At 46.2% G+C, this 21,047-nt stretch overlaps 10 protein-coding genes across 10 annotated transcripts, besides 2 other annotated features; 5 read left to right on the forward strand and 5 right to left on the reverse strand.

Annotated features, from left to right (window-relative positions):
* Positions 1–675: 675 nt before the first annotated feature.
* BO88DRAFT_423794 (uncharacterized protein) lies at positions 676–1,903 on the forward strand (the record flags this gene model as incomplete). The annotated part of the gene is made up of 4 exons (XM_025708682.1): positions 676–745; positions 1,116–1,481; positions 1,738–1,788; positions 1,842–1,903. The coding sequence occupies 4 exons, from the start codon at positions 676–678 to the stop codon at positions 1,901–1,903; spliced, it is 549 nt and encodes a 182-aa protein (XP_025564783.1).
* Positions 1,904–2,054: 151 nt separating this feature from the next.
* Positions 2,055–3,969, reverse strand: BO88DRAFT_361573 (glycosyltransferase; the record flags this gene model as incomplete). The annotated part of the gene is made up of 3 exons (XM_025703883.1): positions 2,055–2,873; positions 2,928–3,831; positions 3,897–3,969. The coding sequence occupies 3 exons, from the start codon at positions 3,967–3,969 to the stop codon at positions 2,183–2,185; spliced, it is 1,668 nt and encodes a 555-aa protein (XP_025564784.1). The 3' UTR covers positions 2,055–2,182.
* A 1,027-nt stretch (positions 3,970–4,996) lies between these two features.
* BO88DRAFT_423796 (uncharacterized protein) lies at positions 4,997–6,133 on the reverse strand (the record flags this gene model as incomplete). Its single annotated transcript, XM_025708683.1, has 3 exons — positions 4,997–5,723; positions 5,772–5,893; positions 5,972–6,133. 3 exons carry the CDS (start codon positions 6,131–6,133, stop codon positions 4,997–4,999), a joined length of 1,011 nt encoding a protein of 336 aa, XP_025564785.1.
* Positions 6,134–8,246: 2,113 nt separating this feature from the next.
* Positions 8,247–9,114, reverse strand: BO88DRAFT_403192 (MAPEG family protein). Its single transcript, XM_025706309.1, has one exon. The coding sequence runs from the start codon at positions 8,898–8,900 to the stop codon at positions 8,400–8,402; it is 501 nt and encodes a 166-aa protein (XP_025564786.1). The 5' UTR covers positions 8,901–9,114; the 3' UTR covers positions 8,247–8,399.
* Positions 9,115–9,493: 379 nt separating this feature from the next.
* Positions 9,494–10,749, forward strand: BO88DRAFT_384497 (uncharacterized protein; the record flags this gene model as incomplete). The annotated part of the gene is made up of 2 exons (XM_025704706.1): positions 9,494–9,776; positions 9,827–10,749. The coding sequence occupies 2 exons, from the start codon at positions 9,494–9,496 to the stop codon at positions 10,747–10,749; spliced, it is 1,206 nt and encodes a 401-aa protein (XP_025564787.1).
* Positions 10,750–11,375: 626 nt separating this feature from the next.
* BO88DRAFT_403193 (FAD-binding oxidoreductase) lies at positions 11,376–12,929 on the reverse strand. Its single transcript, XM_025706310.1, has 2 exons — positions 12,292–12,929; positions 11,376–12,231 (listed from the first exon to the last, which is right to left on the reverse strand). Exons 1-2 carry the CDS (start codon positions 12,916–12,918, stop codon positions 11,437–11,439), a joined length of 1,422 nt encoding a protein of 473 aa, XP_025564788.1. The 5' UTR covers positions 12,919–12,929; the 3' UTR covers positions 11,376–11,436.
* Positions 12,930–13,566: 637 nt separating this feature from the next.
* On the forward strand, positions 13,567–14,433 carry BO88DRAFT_361583 (uncharacterized protein; the record flags this gene model as incomplete). The annotated part of the gene is made up of 4 exons (XM_025703884.1): positions 13,567–13,790; positions 13,861–13,950; positions 14,047–14,293; positions 14,332–14,433. Coding segments are annotated over 4 exons (663 nt in total), but the record flags the coding sequence as incomplete, so codon positions are not given.
* Positions 14,434–14,825: 392 nt separating this feature from the next.
* Positions 14,826–14,983: a sequence feature (Protein overlapping with rRNA (BO88DRAFT_336220, PYH70996.1) was converted to a misc_feature.).
* Positions 14,984–15,010: 27 nt separating this feature from the next.
* Positions 15,011–15,080: a sequence feature (Protein overlapping with rRNA (BO88DRAFT_336220, PYH70996.1) was converted to a misc_feature.).
* A 563-nt stretch (positions 15,081–15,643) lies between these two features.
* Positions 15,644–16,252, reverse strand: BO88DRAFT_433826 (uncharacterized protein). The gene is made up of 2 exons (XM_025709449.1): positions 16,164–16,252; positions 15,644–16,107 (listed from the first exon to the last, which is right to left on the reverse strand). Exon 2 carries the CDS (start codon positions 16,090–16,092, stop codon positions 15,709–15,711), a length of 384 nt encoding a protein of 127 aa, XP_025564791.1. The 5' UTR covers positions 16,093–16,107; positions 16,164–16,252; the 3' UTR covers positions 15,644–15,708.
* Positions 16,253–17,310: 1,058 nt separating this feature from the next.
* BO88DRAFT_423802 (uncharacterized protein) lies at positions 17,311–18,109 on the forward strand (the record flags this gene model as incomplete). Its single annotated transcript, XM_025708684.1, has 2 exons — positions 17,311–17,858; positions 17,896–18,109. The coding sequence occupies 2 exons, from the start codon at positions 17,311–17,313 to the stop codon at positions 18,107–18,109; spliced, it is 762 nt and encodes a 253-aa protein (XP_025564792.1).
* A 1,190-nt stretch (positions 18,110–19,299) lies between these two features.
* On the forward strand, positions 19,300–21,003 carry BO88DRAFT_486374 (MFS general substrate transporter; the record flags this gene model as incomplete). The annotated part of the gene is made up of 3 exons (XM_025712440.1): positions 19,300–19,565; positions 19,634–20,161; positions 20,229–21,003. The coding sequence occupies 3 exons, from the start codon at positions 19,300–19,302 to the stop codon at positions 21,001–21,003; spliced, it is 1,569 nt and encodes a 522-aa protein (XP_025564793.1).
* Positions 21,004–21,047: the final 44 nt, after the last annotated feature.

Consider the following 21,047-nt stretch of genomic DNA (forward strand, 5'->3'; position numbering starts at 1 on the left):
GCCAAGGGTGAGCGCTGCTTTACCGTCGCGCGACCGGGGTGAGCTAGGGTGAGTACACAATAGTCGGGGTAACCATGCTCACCCCGCTCATGCTTACTGATGTAATAAGATCAATCCAATGCTACTGCCTGGAGCACTGCCTTCCTTGGCTGCATGGACACGGACTGGAATGGAATAGGTAGATATATTGAGACAAAAATCTGGAAGTCCCTATAGACTACTCCGTACTCCGTACAGAGTAAGGATAAAGATCCATATATCAGAATCCTGCTATCTACTACCGAGCCCCAATTTCTTCTTTCAGCCTCGCCTTCCTCTGTGGCGCTTAGATTGCTACCAGCCAATTAAGCCTTCCTCATGCTTCCCTACTGTTAGTTATATACTTAGCAGTTTTATAAATTAATAAAGGCATTAGCTTTCATAAAAATATGCGTAATACTAGGTCTTGATGGGGCGCGCGAGGCACGCTCTAATACTTCAAACCGAGAAATGATTAGGGGGGGGTTTACTGGAATGCATAAATAGACTACAAATACTACCGTAAAATCCCTCCAATTGTTACAGACCCCTGCTAGTTAACTACTAGCGAGGCGGACTCGCCAGGCAGGAAATGCTGATAAAGACAGCGCTCGGGCAATCAATGACTCTTATCTAATAGAATCTCAGATTACAACTATGATGCCCAGAACAGCCACGTGTCACATGACCACATGGGTATATGGAATAGACTTTGGATTTGTATATAGTATATAGATTATAGTATATACAATAGTATATAATAAGATATATAGAGAATAGAATATATAAGAATACTCTCTCATATACTTAGCTAGTTCTGTTCTTCGTGTTTAATATAACTATCTTTAAGTAATTATATATTTAGAAGCTTGGCTACAGAACGCTTGTCTGCATTTAGTTACAAATAGCTGCGAGGTACTATTCAGTCTTACTTCTCTTCTCTTGTCTATGACCAGGTTATCTCTCAGATAATTATCAATCGATACCTCCTCGACATAGTTCGACGGTATGTATACCAACGGGGCTAAGCTAACAGGGACAGGGAAGCGATCCTAGGGTTTGACACCCAAGTTACCTTTGCTTTAATAGCTATGTAGTTATCTGTTATAGTTATTTCCTTCTTAAACTTAAAATCAGCTGCCGTAATAATTATATAGCTATTTTTTTTTTCAATTCATTGTTCTGTCTGTTGAAAGATCCTCAAGATCTAGAAATTACGGATTTACTAAGATATCTAATATCTACTTGGTTATACCCACCGATTGATTTGCTTCCATTCACAATCGTGTCCCCGGTATTTTCTGGTCTTTGGGGTGCTCTTCTTGCTAAGTATCGAAAGACTGCCGGGCTTGTCTTGTTTGTCTCGTCGGTTTTCACGGCTGCCGGAATAGCCATGCTCGGTACGCTCTCCGATGATAATCTTCGTCTTGAAACCAACCCATATGTGTTTGAGGTAATCTTAGGTATGTAATTAGGCCTCATGATGACATCCATCTTTTTCTTCATCGAAGTAGAATACCAGGAATTAGATTTGCGTTAGTATTGTCTTATTTTATCAGACTCGGTCAAAATGAATCGTATTTTGCTAACCTCTCTCAACTAGCTGCGATAATGGGAGCAACACTGCTCGCACGCAAGGTGGCTGTGTTGCTGTTGCCATATGCTCTGCCATTCTACACGCTGATCTCAAATCGTACCTCTAGTCTTTTCTTTCACCAGGCCAGATCGAGGCTGTCCTCAGCTCGACGTCCGACGGCTCGATATTGACCGGTCCCGAAGAGGCTAAGGTACAGTTAGCATATGGCGAAAGCTATGATACCCAGTTCCATGCTTTACTGGCATTTGCAGAACTCGATTTGGTGGCCTCGGCTCTCTTGTTGATTGAACGGCGCAGGAAAGGTGGTTGGCGCTCGCCGAGCCAACGGAATACTCAACGGATGACAGTTGCTTCTCATGAAATGACCGCTATCTAGTAAAAGTGTGCACAAGTACCATTAAGGTTGTGAGAATGAATTTTCTATTTTTATTTTCTTTTCCTTTCTTTTCTTGCACTTTAAAACCCTGAAGTACAGTCAAATATCTTCCATTTGCAACATGAAAGCGCGCTATCTAGCCAAATATTGACAACGAACAGGAACCGGAGCGCTATACTCTAGTTAATGAATCACTTGCTGAAGGTATTCTTCAGAGTATACCAGCTTGCGAGTGCGATAAATCGGGCCTGAACCATCACGGCGCCGCGATAGCTCCATGCAAAGCGTCCAGCAAGCCACATCGATCCGAGAGCCACAGACAAGGCCAGCCCACTGACAGCGTAAAGATCCCAATTCTTGACTTTAAAGGCTGACATGCGCATATCAGCCGTCTGCAAGTGCATTGGTCGCAATTCCTTGCCATCTTCGAACCGCAGCTCATTGTCGTACATGAGCTCCTCAATGAGATCGGCGGCATGATACTTCCGGCGAGCAGCGACATGCGCAATGCGCTGTAGACGCACCACATTTCGTCGATACATTCCGTCTTCTGATTTGAGAATCTTTTTCGCTTTCGTATAAAGCTCATCACTTGTAAAACCGAGCTTACTCAAAGCCTCAGCAACGCCACCTGCGACGAGACGAGCGGTATTGGCGATTTGGTCGGAAAATATACCCATTGATAGCATTGGCTTTCCATGGTAAAGACCCTCATTGGCACTGGATCCTCCACCATGTGTGAAGTAGAGCTTAGTAGAGTCACTGTCGAGGATAGCCCGCTGAGGTGCAAAAAAGGGGAATATCCAATCTGGATGCTTGTTATCAAGTAAGGCTCCCAAGGTTATTTCATTTGGACCATCCGCGCCTAACGAGAACGAGGTGCTGATGTTCCTCTTATTAGATGAATATGTTTACTCAAATAGGGGCAAATCTTACCTGCGGTCAAGATCTGCTCGGCACGTCTGACCCATAGCCCAAATGACACCATCGATCAATCCTTCCTCCTTCAGACAATTCACGCCCTTCACTATAGTCATGGCATCCCTATGAGGGAGAATAATATGTGTGCCAAGAGCGATATAAAGAACTGATTTGTGCTTGGCTAAGAAGGCACCACACTCGTCGTCTAATTGTGGATAAGAAGGACTGAGGAGAGGGCCCACAGGGGCAGCGGTTGGCGGTAGATCTCGAGGAATTTCTAGACCGAAAAATGAGTTAACAAAGATGAGATAATCTGGTTTACTGGGCTTGTGGGGCGGATAGAAGACGCCAGCGTCGTTTCGCATTTTCTTGCCCCGCTTTTCTGCGCGGATGATAGCTGGAAGGTCCGGTAAGAAGAATATCTCATTCATGATACGCAGCCACATCGGGGTATCCTCAGAAGTCATGGTCCCTGGAAGCTGGAAGCCTGGCCGGCCCGGGATATACGGGCATGGTAACTGGAAGGAGGGCATATTGGGACACACAACAGCGATGGGTAACTTATATTCGACACGAATATCGTTAGCGGCTTCGACAAAGAAATCGGCAACGATCATGTCAGGTCGAGTCCCTGGGTCATTCATTATTTTTTTGAGACCATGATAGGTTTGAGGCCAGAATGAGTCAAAGAGATACTTGGATTCCATAGCTTGCCCGATGCCTTTGGAGATATCCCATGCCTGCATGCGCCGATAATGGCCATCAAGTTGTTCGTGGGTTGGACCGGGGCCTAAGTGGTGAACCTTTTTCACAAAATCATACTCTGCAGATTGAACCCAGCTCTCTTGCCCCTCAAGGGTTGCAAATTGAATGCCGTGACCACGCTCCGCGAGCGCCCGGCCAATTTCCAAGACAGGGGCTGTGCGAATCTCCTTTAGCTGTTGAAAAGGTTAACTGCCAAGCTTCGTCTTGTATGCTGCTTACTGGCATGTGTAAAGCCTCCAGTGGTAACTACTAGGAGAATGGTTCTAGATGGATGCACTCGCGAGTCACTCATTCTGGGATCTGAGCTTGTGTTGAGATGTCAGGCTGGAGCTATGAGGAACCTTTCGGAGTTATGACTAACTCTGAAAATAGCCAAGAGAGGAACAATGGAGGACTTAAGAAAACGTGGCCACGATTGCAATAGCGAACATTTGTGAAAGTACCCTCGGAAATCCCGTCTTGCTCGCCCTACAAAGCCTTAGAATAAGTAGGTCTCAAACATTCCAACTAAATCCTGTGGGAATGGCCCCCAAGATTAGGCATTACGGTACCGGAAGGTTTCAACGCGATTTCCGCCGAGTCAATCCGTCATTCGGATGTGGAGCTTAACTAGATTTTGTGGCCCCACTCGTGGTCAGACTCTATTTATTTTCGTTTTATGAATACAGAATCCTCCTCCGCCTCCTTAATAATACAAACTGTGTTCTTACCAGGAAGTTAATACAACAAACCAGATACAAAGATTGCAATGCCAAATAAGAAAACATATCAATCACTACTTTGTCTCACTACATTGAGTCTACCGAAAGAAATGCTACAGGAAACAAATTTTCTATCTAGCTTTCCGTATAGCTTAAAGTATTTTCGTATTCCCTTCAAGCTGTACATAGTGAAGCTTTTGTTTATCTTCTAGTTGAAAGACAACTCTGTCGGCCAGCTAAGTCGTCAAGTAATTAGCACGGAAATACGCCTCTTTTTATTCAGAACGTAATATATATGTTATAGGACGAACAGAGATTGATTGTCATATCTAAACGTGCCGTACAAACAAGAAAATTATCGCTAAAGAACAGGAAGTCGAGTAAGGGTCAGATGTCAACAAACGGGGCGAGAAGACGGTGTACAGCGGCAGAAGCGAGGTCCTATCGAGCTCCACCTAATGGTTCGTACAAGGCCTATAGAACCCATAACACACGGTGTAATAATAATGATAAAGAGATACATAAATAAATGGTAATAATATTTAAAAAGGAACTGCGCCTTTCGATGAAACTCTACAGGTGCTGGGACGAAAGGAAATGTATAGCATGGTGTTGCAATCACGCACATGGTATACCGCCACAATTCACCGTAATTAACGCCGTAAATATGGCTGGCTTGTCGAAACAAGACCCCCAACCGGTCTTACCAGATGCCCAAAATGCTTCAAGGACCTCCCGTAACGCCAGAGGCGCATATGTACCACTGTTTAGTCCTTGATTTGTGAGAGATTCACATACAAACCTACGAATTTCTCGACACCCCTCACCCACTGCTTGCACTCCCAGCACCATGAGGGGCCAGACCAGACATCCAGACCCAGCAACGCCGAAGCACGCGAGTACTTTGCGAACAAGCTCGTAAACGAGATCACGCAGTGTGAGGCAGATGCTGCTCAATGAAAAAGACTCTGGCAAGATTCTGCAATCCTGAAGAGAGGATATGCAGTAAAGGGAGACCGTGGCCTGAAACATGTTCACCACGTGCTCGAAGCCTTCATCCAAAGCATCATTGGCCATGACCCACTCCTTGGCAGAAAATCGGTTCAGTCTGCACAGAAGTTCGAGAGTCTCACAGCGGAGGTCCTTCCATTCTGCCAACTCTCGAGATGCTTTATTCCTCAACTGATTAATTTTAAGGACCTCTACCAATAGTGGTGGGGGGCACATTCGGAATGCAAAGCCACTTTCACCGTATTCCAAAATTATAAACTCGATATCCTCAATTGGTAAGGTTCCCACGAGCAGTCCCGATGTAGGAGAGGACGTGTCGCCCATAGTTACCAAGCTTTGTTAAAGTCAGCTTCATGATCATCCCGAGTGGATCCGTACTTACAAAATATAATCAAGAATAACGGGAATCATACCAGGCAAGCTAATTATCGAGCGCACGCCATTGCACCCCATAATGATTCTTCGAGCTCCCTCAAGGTGTAATCTAAAGGTGGACAGAAAGCCCTGTTGAATCTGGAGTATTCAAAAATGGGAGAGGAAATAAGCGCCATGTTGTTGTTTCGTATCTCTATACAAACTTACATCAACATGGAGAAGACACAAAATTCCAGTCAGAAGAAGAGTTTGTTTGTATTCACTGTCCTCTTTGATTTCGTCTTTTAGGGAGCGAATCGCTAGACCCCGGTATTCGAAAAGAGTGACTTGCAGAGCCTTGAACTCTAGGTGATTTGGGGAACGACACATTCTGTGGGTCAGAGCCATGCATACAAAACCCAGCCCGATATGGCTTGGGAAGTTGACCGTTTTTTGAAAGTATCCAAGCGATATGGGATAAATGTTCTTGTTGTAGTTTGACCGCTTGATCAACTTTAATAGAGGGTAAATACATCCATTATCTGTCCATAAATCAGCGGCAAGCCCGACTTAGTTTCGAGCAGTATGATTGCGCACAGTACTCAGTAGCTTCACGTATTGCATGTGCATTGGTTTTCATGCAAAACGTGGACAATGGCATCTCCTGGTAGTGGTTGCCAGACTGACCCCGTTCCAGGTCATCTCTTCGATGCTCAGTTCCTGTGTGTTTACGTTGTCGAGACTTGGTTTTTGACGGTGTGAATAGTTTCACTTTCAAGGGTGACGTTTCCCCATACCCAGGGCACTCAGTTCCCGATCGTGCGCATCGATTACATGCAGGGCGAGTGAAGTCACACACTAATTTTAGCCGGCGGCACTCCCAGCAGTGCCTTTTAGAATTGCCTTGCATTTGCAGATATTGATTACTGAACAGTAAAAGCCTTCGGCAGAAATCGGGGCAGTTGAAGTGCGAACATGGAGTCCAGGAATTGTCGGTTCTTGTATTGATTAACTACGGTAGAATTAACTAATCAAATCACGGTTAACCGGCCCATAATAACTTTCCCCCTCCCATTATTCGGTTACTGAACAAGCTTCCTGTATCTCACGTCATATAATTTACGCTACTTCTTCAGATCGAGAATATTTGAAACAAATCAGTAATTCACTAATATAAGCAGAAAGCGTCCCTGCCCTGGTGAGAGTTGTGTCTTCTTCGCAGTATATTTTAGGCAGTCCAATGGCAACCCTCGACTTTGATGCAGCCGGCCTCCAAACAGCCCCCAAATACCTCTGTTCTCCGCTTCGAAACCCGTTCTGCAAACTCTGGCCCTCATGCTCATCTCGAGTTTCATTTTTGGATGTCATCGAGTCATGAAGTACCCTGGTAGAGACTGACATACACGTATTGCCTCTACCTTTCTTTCCTTCTCTTTCGTGACGATTTGCAATCACAGCCTCAATACTTGGCACTCAACTTTCCTAACTAGGATGCGAGGCTAGTAATGGTGCAACTCGGGCCTCCAGCACTGCCTCTTCGCCGCCATTCCGTACCCACATGACAACGTGTTTGATGACGACTCTTACGTGCGCCCGCCAATGAGAGATGATGACTCGAATATTGCTATTGCAGGAAATCCGGATGATGCGCGATTTTCAGGATGTTAGGCAGTAACATTAGGCAACGTGACCGGCAAGCGAGTCAGCCACCTGTGTGTCCCATACTAATCCAACATTTATCTAACTCCAATATCTCAGCCGCCGTTGGCTCAATTACAACAAAATATTAGCTGAAGCTATGTATGTCCTTATTTATATATAGCTATATGGTATTATTTGGCTTTACTTCTCTTTTTATATCTGTAAGTAGATTATCTCTCAGACAATTATCAGCCAATACCTCTTTGATATAGTTTGACAGTACGTATACCAACGGTGCTAAGCTAACTGGGACAGGAAAGTGATCCTAGGGTTTGACAGCAGGCTGCACAAATATCAATCTTTGATAATCTATAAAAAATGTTGATATAAAAAATGTTGAATATGAATACTATCATGAATAATCCAGTCATGAATTATCCTTTAGTTTCATTTTTACAAAATGAAAAGGTAAAAAAATATTGTATTTTTTTTATTTAATTGTGAAAAGATAACTGGCAGGAGTCCGTAACAAAAGCGCCGATAAGGGCAGCGCTCGGGCAAAACCAAATTGTTATTTACAGAAATAAGATATAAGGTACTGAACAAGACTACAGTACTCTTAGAACCGTACTAGACTTTGTAAAAGTATCACAGAGATTTTGAAACTGTGTGTTACGGAGGCTGTAGAACAAAATACTAGATAACTAGACTAATATAGATCTTGATAAGACTCCAAATTTGAGGAAAATAATAGTTTAATGTATACAAGGAATATATAGAAAAGATAGATAGAGGGATCCTGTATATTGCTTTAATTTGCGAGGGGTCAGAGTATGAGTACACACACACACACACACACACACACACACACACACACACACACACATCCTGTAGCAGGAATTGTTACATACAATCATGGTATCACAAATCATGGCCACGCAGTAACAGCAAGGTCGTCCATCATTGGACTGGCTCGATAGTACACGAACAATTGCCAGCGTAGCCGGTGAAAGCTTCAGATACGCTCACCAGCCTTCCATAACAAAAACAAGCAGCTCAAATTCCCCCACCACCACACTAACCCGCGAACCTGACTCCAGTGCCGATGCCCAATTAGGATATAAACCGCTCCGTAAACGGCGCGGGCGAGGGTATAAGACGCGGCAGCGGCATTAATAGTCTGCGCGGGTACACCTGCATGCGATGCCGAAAGCACGCTTGCGACCAATAGCGTAAAATTCTCCACTGCGTTAGCATGCGCCGCCTCATTGCGCTTCAGCATGTCCAGCTGCGCGCGGGTGATTTTGCCATTACGAACGGCGGCCTCGCCGTATTTGGAGAGGTCTTCGCGCGGCGCTTCTTGGTGGTCAATTCCGTAGAACTGTTTCAACGTGCGACTGGAAAGTAAGCCGTAGGCGAAGAAGAAGTTGAAGCCTAGGAAGGCAGGGCCGTAGTTTGTGATTGGGGTGGTGGGGGGTACGGCGCGGAGGCCGAGGCATGTAAAGAAGGAGCTCATTTTGGAGATGTGGAATAGACGTGGGTGGTAGAGTCGAGAGGCTAGAAAATGAGGGGAAGAATAGGAGGAAGAAAGTGGTTTTTCTGTGTATGTAAGCTGAGGGGAACACTCGTTTTTGATGAGGACAGTCTTACGCCGCCACGTTCCATTATCCTAACAACCTTAGACCTCCACCTTCGCTGACTCTCAAGCGGGTGACCCTTGCCGACCCTCATGGGTCCTTATTTTGGAATTTTTGCGCTTCACCTGATTCAGCTAAGTAGTTTACTGACTGAATCTTAATATGACCAAAAGGTTTTAAGTTACGATTACCTCAGCCCTAGTCCCAATACGGCAATATATGTGCCAAGACATTGCAACGCAGTTCTCCACATCGCCGATCCTACGGTATGACCATTTGGCTGTGTTCGAACGGCCCCCCATTTTATCACCATCCAGTTGGATGGAAGGTTACAATTGATGTCACTGCTGGCCATTTTGATCAAATGACAAGTGGATTGATGCATACTTGCCGTCTATATAAAGAATATACCTGCCCTCCCTGTCAAGTTCCAAATCTGAAGGAAAAATCAATATTGTATCTTCTAGCCAAGATGACGACTCAATATATTCATGGAGAGGAACCGGAGCATACAGACGGAGGCTACTCCACTGGCCAGCCGATGGCTGCTTTAAAGCCTCTTGCATACCATCAAGCGGCTTATTCCCAAACCTCGAGTGAAAACAACACTTCAGTACAGCAAGATTGCTACAATGACTTCTCTTCTCAATACGCGAAGGAAGTAGCTTGCCCAGAATCGAACATCAATCTCCGCGGTGTGGAGGACTGCAAAAGAAACGCCAAACCTGCCAGATTCAAGCCGTGCGCCATTCCTCGTCAGTGCAGCCCTTTGATTGCCTGGAATACAGAACTAATGCGTTCATAGAGTTGAACAAGCTTTGGTGGGGAGGAGCTAATGCGAATCCCTTTGTGCGCGCGTGGGCACCCCCACTGACTCTACACGGCATCTCGAAAGGGGAGTTTCTCAGATTCATCGATGGACTGAACGAAGCCTGGCTTATCAATCCATCACTAAATTACTTTAGTATGGCAACTGGGCTCACTGGGTTGGCTCTGACCTTTGAGCCACATATAGGCTCGGCCTTCGGGGCTACATCATTAGCAGCAACGGCTGCTGCCGCGGTGGTTACGATGCAACGTACAAAAAGTTACTTGAAAACTTGGAACGAGACACTATTCAATCCCGTCCGCTTACAGGCAAGGGTACTCAAAACAGACAGTCTAATGCATGTTATTGGGTATAAGGGGGGTAACGCATGGGAGCGATATGAACATAATATACAGGGCAGCCAGGAAGTGGAGATAGGGCCAAACAATGATACCAAGGATCGATCACTAGAGAAGGTACAATCTGACATTCACAAAATCCTACAGAGAAAACTAGAGCCGATAGGCTCGTATGTCATGCCCCTCACTTTTGATGCTGGCCCCTCTGTTCAAATGAATGGAGTGATGAAGAAGTGGGGTGCTACGGAGAGTAACCGGATTGAAAAGCTGCAACTTAAGATGATGCAACATGGAGAGAAGAAAAGAGCAGAGAAATTCCAAAAAGAGCACCAGACAGCGGAGAACCTACGAATGCAAATCCAAGAGCTCACCATTCTCGGGGAGAAGGAGAGGGTGATAGCGAACTTAAAGCAAAAGCTTGAACATGTTGAGAAGGATATTGGAAAAAGTTACGACAAAAAGATCAGAAAAACTGGGAAAGAGGCGGAGAGGGTTCGTTGGATAGTTATCACTAGCCTTGAGGACGCATCGGTAGAAAGGCTGGGCTATGTTGAAGAGTAATCATTCTCATGTTCTTGCCAAGATGAACAAAAGAAAAGGGGAAAAGAAAAAAGAAAAAGAAAGAATTATAACAGGACACATTGGAGATTCATCGATGACAATAGGAATGTCGTGAGAGTCAGAATATTTTTCTAGAACGTTTTGCTTTGAGCTTTAGCTTCGGCTTCACAAATCACCGGGAGATCTATCTAGTGCGGATACTGTAGGAGGTTCCTAAGACCCGGAGAATTGTATAGATTACTTAAGGGGGGTTCAGTGTCATTTTAGTATCGTCGAAAAAACAACCTTGAGGCGAAGATCGAAGACGTTACCCCACGATAAAAATAAAAAGGGCCTGTGCCTCTCCGTCAGAAGGAATCACACCATAGCATTGAACGTTTCCCAGAAATAATTGTGGCCGTTTCCTTTCTTCTTTCCTGGCATTGATATCCATCGGAGAACAAAATAGTAAATCAATAAGTGCTTCATTGCTATCTCGCTCTTAGCCCCAGACTAGTGGAGTTAAGAATGAAGCAGCGCGTATCACGGTCTTGGGGTATTATCAATCTCTGCCGCAGGAAGAATTTCGACAGAAATATTGTTCTCTTATTTGGAGATTAGACAGCTGGATATCCAGACGTGCCCCTAGCAAATTGCGTCTTCCAGTGCTTTCTTGCTTTGTCAAAACCCTAAATCTATATTTATCATCTATCCACAACTCTCTGCACCGATATACCCCAACACAGGTACCGTCAATCTAAACACGTTTGCCGGGTCGAACTTGGCCTTCAGTGCTTTTACCAATTCCACCTTCGACCCATACGTCTTTCTTAGAGCTTCCGCCGACGAGTTTGCCTGAGCAGTAGCATTATACAAAGACACATACGCCCAAGGTAATACATAAGTACGGTCGGCCAGTCTAGTGTCCTCTGCTATCTGAGCAGCCCACTTCTCCGACTCTTCTTGCAGGCTCTTCTGTACAGTGAACCCCAGAAATTCCAGCATATAGTGGGGCTCCCTGACCGCAAAAACAGAAGAAGAATGTCCTTGCGGCTCCGTTGACGGCCCACGAAGCTGATGAATAGACATCATGGTGCCCGGGTCGGATGGCATACAGGCGAGACTTTGTCCGATAGTCTTGGCAATGGCTGGAGACACACGGCTGACGCTATGTGTGTAGGCAGAACCGGAGGCCGCCAGTGGGACAAGGGGCTCATTGCCACTAAACCATTCCGGGATGTTGGTGGAGGCGACGGTATTTAGCAGGAGAGGGCCAAGATTGGCGATTTTCTTGCTCCAGCGTTGGCCTTCTATGATGTCGGCACCGCTCCAGGTGAAGATGGCGGCAAAGCAACGTCCGGTATGAGCATTGAAGGCCATTTGCTGGACTGTGAGTTGCGGTGGTAGCCCTTCAGCATCGAGGAGCCTTTCATAGGCGGTGTTAAAGTCGATGCAAGTTTTAATGATGTTGGAAGATTCGAAAATGATAGCCCCGGCCAGAAGCTAGAAGAAAGTCCAGGGTCAGACTCATTATAGTTAGGTATACTATACGGTGATGCTTACGCTAGTGAGCGGGTAAACCTTAACTGTGAGGTCAATAATAATACCGTAAAGACCACCAGCGCCGCGGATACCCTGTAGAAGAGATTCGTCGGCTTTGACAATATCCCCTTCGGCGTTTACAATAGTTGCACCGAGAATCTGGTCGACTCCCAGGCCCCAGTGCGAGGAGAAGGGTCCATACCCGCCGTAAGTGGCCCAGCCAACGTAGCCAACGGACGGGATTGCTCCTGTCGGGGTGCCTAGGCCCTCTGCCCAGAGCTTTTTCCCGAGCTCAACTTGGAGGGTTCCACCTTGGACGATGGCAGATTTGCGATCTGGAGCGACAGTGACGGCAGTCAGGGCACGCAGGTCGATAAGCAGGGCATCTTCAACGAGTGTACTTCCTTCCAAATTGTGGCCGCCCACGCGGATAGTGAAGGATAGGGAGTTGGATCTGGCATATTTAACAAGAGCAGTGACGTCTGATGGGGACTGCGGCTGGACGATAGCCAGGGGGTTATCGCGACGCGCGCTATTAAACACCTTGCGAGCAGTGGAGTACTCAGGCGAAGACTGGGGCGTATATTTGATCGCGGGATAGCCTTGAAGAAAGGCCTCTAGGGCGGCTAGCTGAGTTGAATAAGTCATAATAGGTAGAGTTGGGACGTAAGATGGTGAACCAGATCTTAGGTGCCTGATGCTGACGGGAGTCGGCCATTATATACAGGGTAAAATCTACTTAATGTCTTGGCGTGAATATTACTGTAAAAGGTTTGGGGCTTGAATGTTTCAACTCTTTACCGGAATAAGTAATTCATTAGCCAAGAACAGGACACACCAATGAAGTTTAACAAACATACAAACCCTTGGCCTACATGTGAGGCTGTGTGGTGGAAAGTATAACCACGTAGCCAAGTGGATAGGGGCAATAGACCCACGATGTATGAGAAGAACAATAGTAATGCCGTAGTAAATTTCTGTCATTCGTTAATCCATAATTAGTTTTTTCGACTGGGGGATGCTGATTCTGATTTAAAAATCCCCCTGGCTCCATTCGGGTAGTACATATTCTTGGCCTGAATAGGAAGGAATCACCACGTTTAGGAGTTACACAGGATAGAAGAATATGTACCATGGATAGTTGAGAATCTGGTTACCATTGATATAGCGGGGGAGCACTCATGGTTTACGTGGTGACCTTTCTGTCTATTTTTAATTTGTTTTAATGTGTCTAGTTCCCTCTTACCGACCGTGTTTGCTGATACAATTCTGATTTCTGGCCACTGAGTTGAATATATGGCTCATCTGGTCGTTTGTTCAATTAGCGATCATAGTCTTGGCTATGCCTGGGCATCAGCCAAGGAATTCGGCACAGTCAATTCCCTTACATTCGGCCTCACAGTCTCAAAAGGGACAAGTGTTATTAGAAGGTGCATCTCAATTCTTGTGCCCAGCTTAGCACGGGAGCAAAGGCAGTGCCAATATTGCAAACCACGGATCGAAAAAACGGTGGAAGACATGTATGTCCCTCAAAATACAAACGTGGTATGATTCGTAGATGCTTTTGTATGTTTTCTAAGCTGAATCAAGTTGTTACAAAAGCCGATGCGGGTCTTTCACAGTTGCTAACGATGCCAACCTCGAGGCCGAGCTTGGTGCCGAGTACGAAGCCAAGGTCAAGTACGAAGGCTCCGCATAGTGGGAAAGCATGCCTACTACATGGTCACCACCATAAGAGCCAAAATCTTCTGCGGGTATTACATAAGCTAAATGCAGTGGTTACAAACGTCCCGGAGGGTGCCCTAACTATGCAGCCAGCAAGTCACGAGATAAGTCACCAGACTGCGGTATGCATGGAGGCCCAGTAAAGACTGGCGTTGTCTGTACTTGTACGAATGGCGTCACAAAAAAGACTTCCTACCACCGCGATTTGCCCATTGACGATACCCCGCCCAAAAGGACCATGACGCTCTCTGATATTACAAACGGAGCACTCGTCCGCTACGTCGTCGATTGTGTTAACGTTCGACGTTTACTCAGCACGATAACAGAAATATATAGGCCTCTGCTCCTGCCCTTGTAACCGTCACAGCCTGTTATCTCTCTCAATTTTATAACGGTCTTCCCAACACTCGTAGAGTGGTTAACGGCCAGGATAGGGTAGGTTAATAGGAAAGTCTATACCGTCCGTCAGGTTAACAGTTAGGTATAAAACATATATATACCTAATCTAGGTTAACCGCGGTTGACCGTTATACCTGACGGTTAATAGATTTTTATACCTTAACCTACCCGTCAGGTTACGGTTAAGGTTACGTTAAGGTATAACGGTTAGGTATAACCACTCTATATCTGTTCAGTGCCTGGCTTGCTAAGATTATCAACTACTTAAGTATAATTTACTTATAATCTAAGCTATATTACTAGTGAGCTTCTGTAGTAGAGTAAAATCTTTAACACGATTACTAGGACAGTTCTTATCCATGTTATTATCTGGACGGCCTATGCCAATGACACCTTCGCGTAGCAGGAGATTTATATCTTCAATTACGAGCTCATACACACAATTCCTTGATGAGAATAAGGCTACGCGTTTCCATGTCACCACGAGAATCCCAAATGGAGCGAATAGAATGCAACATCAAAGCCAAGAAAGACATGAAACAAAAGTAAACCAAAAAAGCAAATAAAAACATACAACAGAAGGGATTCGCTGGTGGTCACCCACCCAACTACTAACCTCCCGGCGTGTGGCTTAAGTACGGCTGAGCGGACGGGAAGCCCTGTTTTCCACACCCTGTGGTCGTATGTGGTTGATTACTCTGCCTTAAGAATTCTTATCGTGTTTTGCAGTCCGATACTAGTCTACTATCAGACCCATCCAACAGAGTAGCATCTGGATCCTCTACAGCATGGCCTGATAGGCCAGGGACTCGGTCCGTTCTATTACATTCATACAGAAATACAATGATGCTATTTGCGTGAATACATTTTTTTCATCGAATTTTCTTTTCCGTTCATCTAATATCGAAGACCAGCTGCGTAAGAATATAATGGGTATGGGACGAGTCGGTATGCATCTACATGCCGGCGCCCCAATTAGAACAGGCAGGGTTCTAAGGAAAAGTGAGCCACAAGGCACACCACAACCTCGTACAACTCGATAATCCTACTTGATACAAGTTTTACAGCTTGATGCAGTATTGCCTAGGATTGAAATAAGCTACAACCAGTGAAAGTTGCTGTGGCAGCGTAGTAAGCCGCCATTTGTTCCTCAACCTGGAACTCACCATGTTAGGATCCATTCGGAAAATTTCTTTGTCTCGACCCTTCATTCGTCGACTTCCCCTTACGTCGTGGCAAATAAAAAGCGTGTGAGCAATGACACCAGTAACTTAAAACACGGTCTGGTCAACACAATACCTTGTCAATATCACCTCAAGGCTTTCCTGGCAAGCTACCCTCTTCCATGTCCTCGTCCTTGTCTTCGTCCTTGTCCTCGTTCTTGTGCCCAGTGGCCACAAACCCACCACGCCTGAAATCCTTCTCCTCTCTCTCCAACCCATCATATTCCTCCGGGGTAAACTCGTAGACTTTCAAGTGCTCGGGAATATCCTCGTATGTAATATTTTCTGTGGCCCACAATTCCCATAGCTCCTCTCGGTGCTCCCGGGGCACCCCGTGTTTGATGTGGAAGGCATATCCACAAAACATAATTTCGGTCACATTCTCTCCGGGCTCGTGTATTTCTATCTCTCCTTCTAGCTCCATATGTTCGTCGTCACGGTCCGTTTCTGCGACTGTCTCAGGGTGCTTCTCCATATTCAATAGCAAGACCTGTCATATGTCAGTGGGATTCTGGTAAGCGCGGTCCACAGCGGCTATTGTCTGACAGTAGGGATGTCTGGGTAGGATTACGCGAAGGGGATAGCGGTTTCGCAGATTAAGGTGTATGAGGGCGGTGATTTGGTGGAGGATTCAGTAGTGCTGTCTAGATTAACGGAGTGCAAAGTTAGGGGTCAGAATAGCCATTAAATAACCTTGAAACACTCTTTAGGCAGCAGAGTTGCAGGGGTTGGCCGAAGATTGATGTAACCTTTTCGGCAGTCTCCGCAGCTTGTACACTTTGGGGCACGGTATCTGCGACAAGGGTACCTCAGTATCCCGCGGCACAAAGAGAGTATTGGGAAGGACTGTCAGGTCTCACTCGGTTTATCAACCCCAGTTAGTCAGGTTGCGGTCCACGGTGATCATGGGCGTTGTTCATTCACCTAAATGGGTAAACCTAGTTCAAGTCGGTAGTCGACGTTGCTACCTTCCAGGATACATGTGGTGCAATGTTGATGATGAAAGGAGTTACAGGTCTATCATAACAATATTGGAGCACGTAGCACAACAGGGGCATATATGGCTTAGTATGAGGCAGTCCCCCATTGATACATGCGGCCTACCCATTAGCGCTGTGTTGCATACGAGGCTTTTCCTTTTTTTTAAACCAGATTCATTGAGACTATTCAAATTGGTGTCTGATCGGAGTACACTGCACTTTGCCGATAGGGTACGGGTCTAGAGTTTTACGTGACGGTGCGAGTGGTGCAATGGAGAATGATAAGACAACCAATAAAACAAAAAGGGCCTGACAGGAGTTCAAAATTGCCAATGCAGTGCCTGGTAGCAATATGTGGGTCTTCCGTTGTTCTTTGTGACCAATACATTTGTATTCATTGGCACTTTTGGGTCTCAGTTGACCCCTGTTTCTCTTTCATGTTCTGTTTAATTCGCTAGAAGAACCTCCAAGATCAGAAAGTCGTACACTATCAATGTATTGCTTCGGAAACATTATTCAACGAAGGTGTGATATGTAACTTCTACGCTCAATATTGTACTACTGAGACTAGTGCCTGCACAGAGTTTGGCCTATATCAGGCGCTAGTTTTCCGCGTCAGTCTTCTGGAGAAAGGCGACCTGAATCCACATCAACAATCTCAAAATACGATCTCAGAATACTTGTTTCCTTCCCCCATCATCAGACTTTCTAGTATGCTCACCCTTTCTTCTTTGGTGGTTATTCTAACCATCATGTGTTCCTTGGTGCCTGCTGTTACTATCCGCAACTACGAAGAACGCAATTGCCGAACTATCAGGGGTAGATTTGCGGCATGTCGGAATGCCGCTGAGCGTGCGTGCTGCGACAACAGACCAGCGCCCACCTACTCATCAAGCAAATTCACCGGTCTGCCACCAACCGCCATAGGGTCTATATGTACTCACCTTCGGGGACAGAACTGTGGCCTCGTCAGGGACAGCGGTCATGGACTAAGCCTGTGTCTCAACTACCCCAAATCCCGTGGGGCATGGTGGTTCGATTGCCGTAACTGCCGAAGGCCGAATCAGCAGATTTCTGACCTGGATCTGGCCATGGCACACAAAGCGAACACCTCAGTCGAACCGGACATGATCGGCTTTGATGGACACGAGTTTAGCATCAACGAGTCTACACCGAAGGGTATACGGGATACGCTTCTTGCTTACTTTGACTCCGACACAACCTATGCCGATATACCCGAGGAATATCGAATCTACGAAGTGTTCGAGGATGCGGAGGATTAACAGGTTTTTTCACAGAACTTTTCGTTGGGGTTTTTTGGTTTGGTGGATATTGGTCCAATTTAATTCAACACCACTCATATCCTCATACCTGACTGACCCCGCTGTGGAAGATGCTAGCTATGCAGGTGCTTTACCGTCTGAAGCAGATCATATGGCCCGAAACGCCTCAAATCCCGCAGTATACAGACGTATCATATGGAAAAGGCGCCGCGGCGACGTAGGAAGATAGCCGCTATCGCTTTAAGCACAACCAAACGGAGGGCGTACTCATACGAAATTTAGAAATGTAAACAAGCGTCACATCTGACCAGCCGCCTGGCTAACTGCCCGCAAATCCGTTCCCTCCTTTTTCCGACCACGTTTCTGCTTCTATTGTTCTTGTTCCTTTATCTGCCGGATGTTCTTCCCCACTGATTCAAACGGTGTTTACTCGCTTCCTTTTACCCGGCATTTTCAGCATCTATCCCCGAGGGCCTTGGAACCACGTGTTTCTGGTTCAAGTCGGGTCCACTAGTTCAGGAACAGTATCGAGTTAACCTGGCTGAGCTGGCTGAGCTGCCCGAGCAAGCGTTTCTGCAGCATGATGCGGCTGCTGGATGCATGTGTGGGTGTCATCCGTGATTATTATACGACTAAATGAGATCCAGTGAATTCAACATCGTGGACCTCTTTATCTAGAATAGCGCACCGGTTCTCATGGAAGGGGAAAGCTACCGCCACATCGGCCAGGGTTTTTCCACATCAGACTACGCCCATGCCACACCCTGCGGCCTAGTTTAATAGTGAGGCTTAGACTCAATATGATAGAGCTTGTTCTTAGTGCGGGCAGCCATCTTGCAGTCTACATGATAAAGACAATTACCTGCCTGAGGTATGAATTTACTGCCTACAGCTACAACGAAACTTAGAGTTGGGTAGTATTACTCTACTCGTACTAGGAGCAGACTTTATCTTATGAGGTCTAATCCTTACCCTCTACGGTAAGCAGAAAGTAGGCAGGGGTGTGGCATGAGCGAATTCTTGTATGGAAGAAACCTCGTAGGCGTGGCGGTAACGCCCCCCTTCACTAAATATATGGTAGAAGATACCTACTCGCAACGGAGTAGATAGTAGGTATCAATAGTCGAGATAAGGACATGCGAGTCCTGAAAACGCGCAAGCAGCTGCAGGCCGCTCGGACTTCCTTTCCCTGTTCTACTTAGTTCAAGGGCGGGAAGAGTCAATCGCACATGAGTTGGTCAGGGTCTTGCTCGGCCCTACGGACTAGTGGGGTAGCCATTTAGACAATGACTGCCGCTTCTTCCGAGTTTATTTCTTTCGTCCACATTTTTCTCTCTGCCTAGCGTATAGATAATCTCTCTTCTCTCCCCCCTTGATGATAAACTTGATTGATCCATACATAAATAATTCATACATACCATGTCGGAAGCACCGACTTTCAACAAACCTTCCGCTCCATCTAACCTGGGGTATAACCAAGAGGAACAGCCAAACTCGCAGCAAACAAATTCTGAGCATGAGTCTCTCCTGCCGGATAGCGAGCCACGGGGGCCTCCAAACGCTCCTGTGGTCATACTTTGTATCTCCTGTATCACTTTTATTGGTTCTTATCTAGGTGGTCTTGTCACCGTGTCTGTTCCACAAATCTCCTCGGATCTGCACTTAAGTCCTGGAGTGGAGTTATGGTGTGTTACAAATCTTTGCGTTGTGGTCGCATCAAACAGAAGACAGAACTGACAAAGAGATGAAATAGGCCAGTATCAATGTTCGCCCTGGGAACAGGGTGCACACTCCTCATTTCGGGCGCCATCTCCGATGCGATAGGCAGTAAAACAACTCTACTTGCGGGATGTTTTCTACAGAGTGTTTCCTCGATGGCCTGTGGCCTCGCTCAAAGCGGAACCCAACTTATCATCTTCAGAATCATTTCTGGTGTCGCGGCCTCACTCTGTATGCCGTCTGCCATGAGCATCATTGCTGAGCACTTCCCATCAGGAAAGCTCAGGAATCTTGCCTTTGCCCTGATGGGATCGGGTCAACCCATCGGATTCGGTGTCGGACTTCTTCTGGGTGGTGTTTTTGCAGACACTGTGAGCTGGCGCTGGGGCTTTTACAGCGCAGCGATTGCCAATACCCCGGCCTTGCTCCTATCGGTACGGCAATTGCCCGCTAGGACCTCTGAGCAACAGGGTGTTTCATGGCGTAATATCTTCTTTGGGATTGACTGGATCGGGGCTCTTACTGCAAGTGCTGCGCTGGCTCTACTTTCATATGCTTTAGCGTTCGTATAACCCAAGGTCGAGTTGACATGGAAAAATATCACTAACTTGGACTACTCACTGTATTAGGGTCATTACAGATAATGTATCAAAGATCCACGAATCAAGCACAATTATACTTTTCTGCCTGTCTATCATTCTTATGTCCTTCTTCGCTTTCTGGCAAGGTCAACAAGAGCATCGATCTCGGCCCACCTCAATCAAGAATTCGTTGTGGAAGAACTCGGCCTTCACCTGCATCTGCGCCAACGTATTCCTCATCTGGGGTGCCTTCAATGCCTTTGAGCAAATAGCCAACTTCTTCTTCCAAGACGTTCAGCAAATCTCCGTATTCAGTACTTCAGTACGCTTCATTCCAGTGACTGTCATGGGCGTACTCACAAGTCTGATCACTGGCATGATTTTGCATCGAGTGCGCGCTGATTCCCTGATAAACTGGGCTACTATTCTTTCATCCCTCTCGCCACTGCTCCTAGCAGTTATCAATCCCGCATGGACATATTGGCGCAGTGCATTCTTTGCCATGTGCCTCAACCCCATCGCAGCTGATGTTCTATTCACGGTTTCGACCATTCTTATTGCTGGGATGTTTCCTGCGGAAACACAGGGACTGGCTGCCGGTGTATTCAATACAGTGTCGCAGTTCGGTCGAAGCATTGGGCTGGCATTAGTGGCGTTGATCGCAAATGGTGTCACTGATAAGTACGCTCAATCGGAGAACAGGGAGAGTCCGGGGGCATTGATGGTGGGCTATCGGGCGGCCTTTTGGTTCCTTTTTGCGATGAATATTGTCAGCTTGGTGGTGAGTTCGATCGGATTGCGGAAGATCGGGAATGTGGGATAGAAAAGGTCTTCGGAGGTCTAAGTCTTGGCGGGGATTACTATCTG

This window comes from Aspergillus vadensis, assembly GCF_003184925.1.
Source record: "Aspergillus vadensis CBS 113365 unplaced genomic scaffold BO88scaffold_6, whole genome shotgun sequence".
In the NCBI taxonomy this organism is placed as follows: domain Eukaryota; kingdom Fungi; phylum Ascomycota; class Eurotiomycetes; order Eurotiales; family Aspergillaceae; genus Aspergillus; species Aspergillus vadensis.

Bases quoted from the DNA above. Each gene is read 5' to 3' on its own strand.
- BO88DRAFT_403192 (XM_025706309.1), bottom strand. From the start codon at position 8,900: ATGAGCTCCTTCTTTACATGCCTCGGCCTCCGCGCCGTACCCCCCACC.
- BO88DRAFT_403193 (XM_025706310.1), bottom strand. From the start codon at position 12,918: ATGACTTATTCAACTCAGCTAGCCGCCCTAGAGGCCTTTCTTCAAGGC. The intron at 12,232-12,291 runs GTAAGCATCACC...ACTTTCTTCTAG, and splicing joins AGGTTTACCCGCTCACTAGC to CTTCTGGCCGGGGCTATCAT.
- BO88DRAFT_433826 (XM_025709449.1), bottom strand. From the start codon at position 16,092: ATGGAGAAGCACCCTGAGACAGTCGCAGAAACGGACCGTGACGACGAA.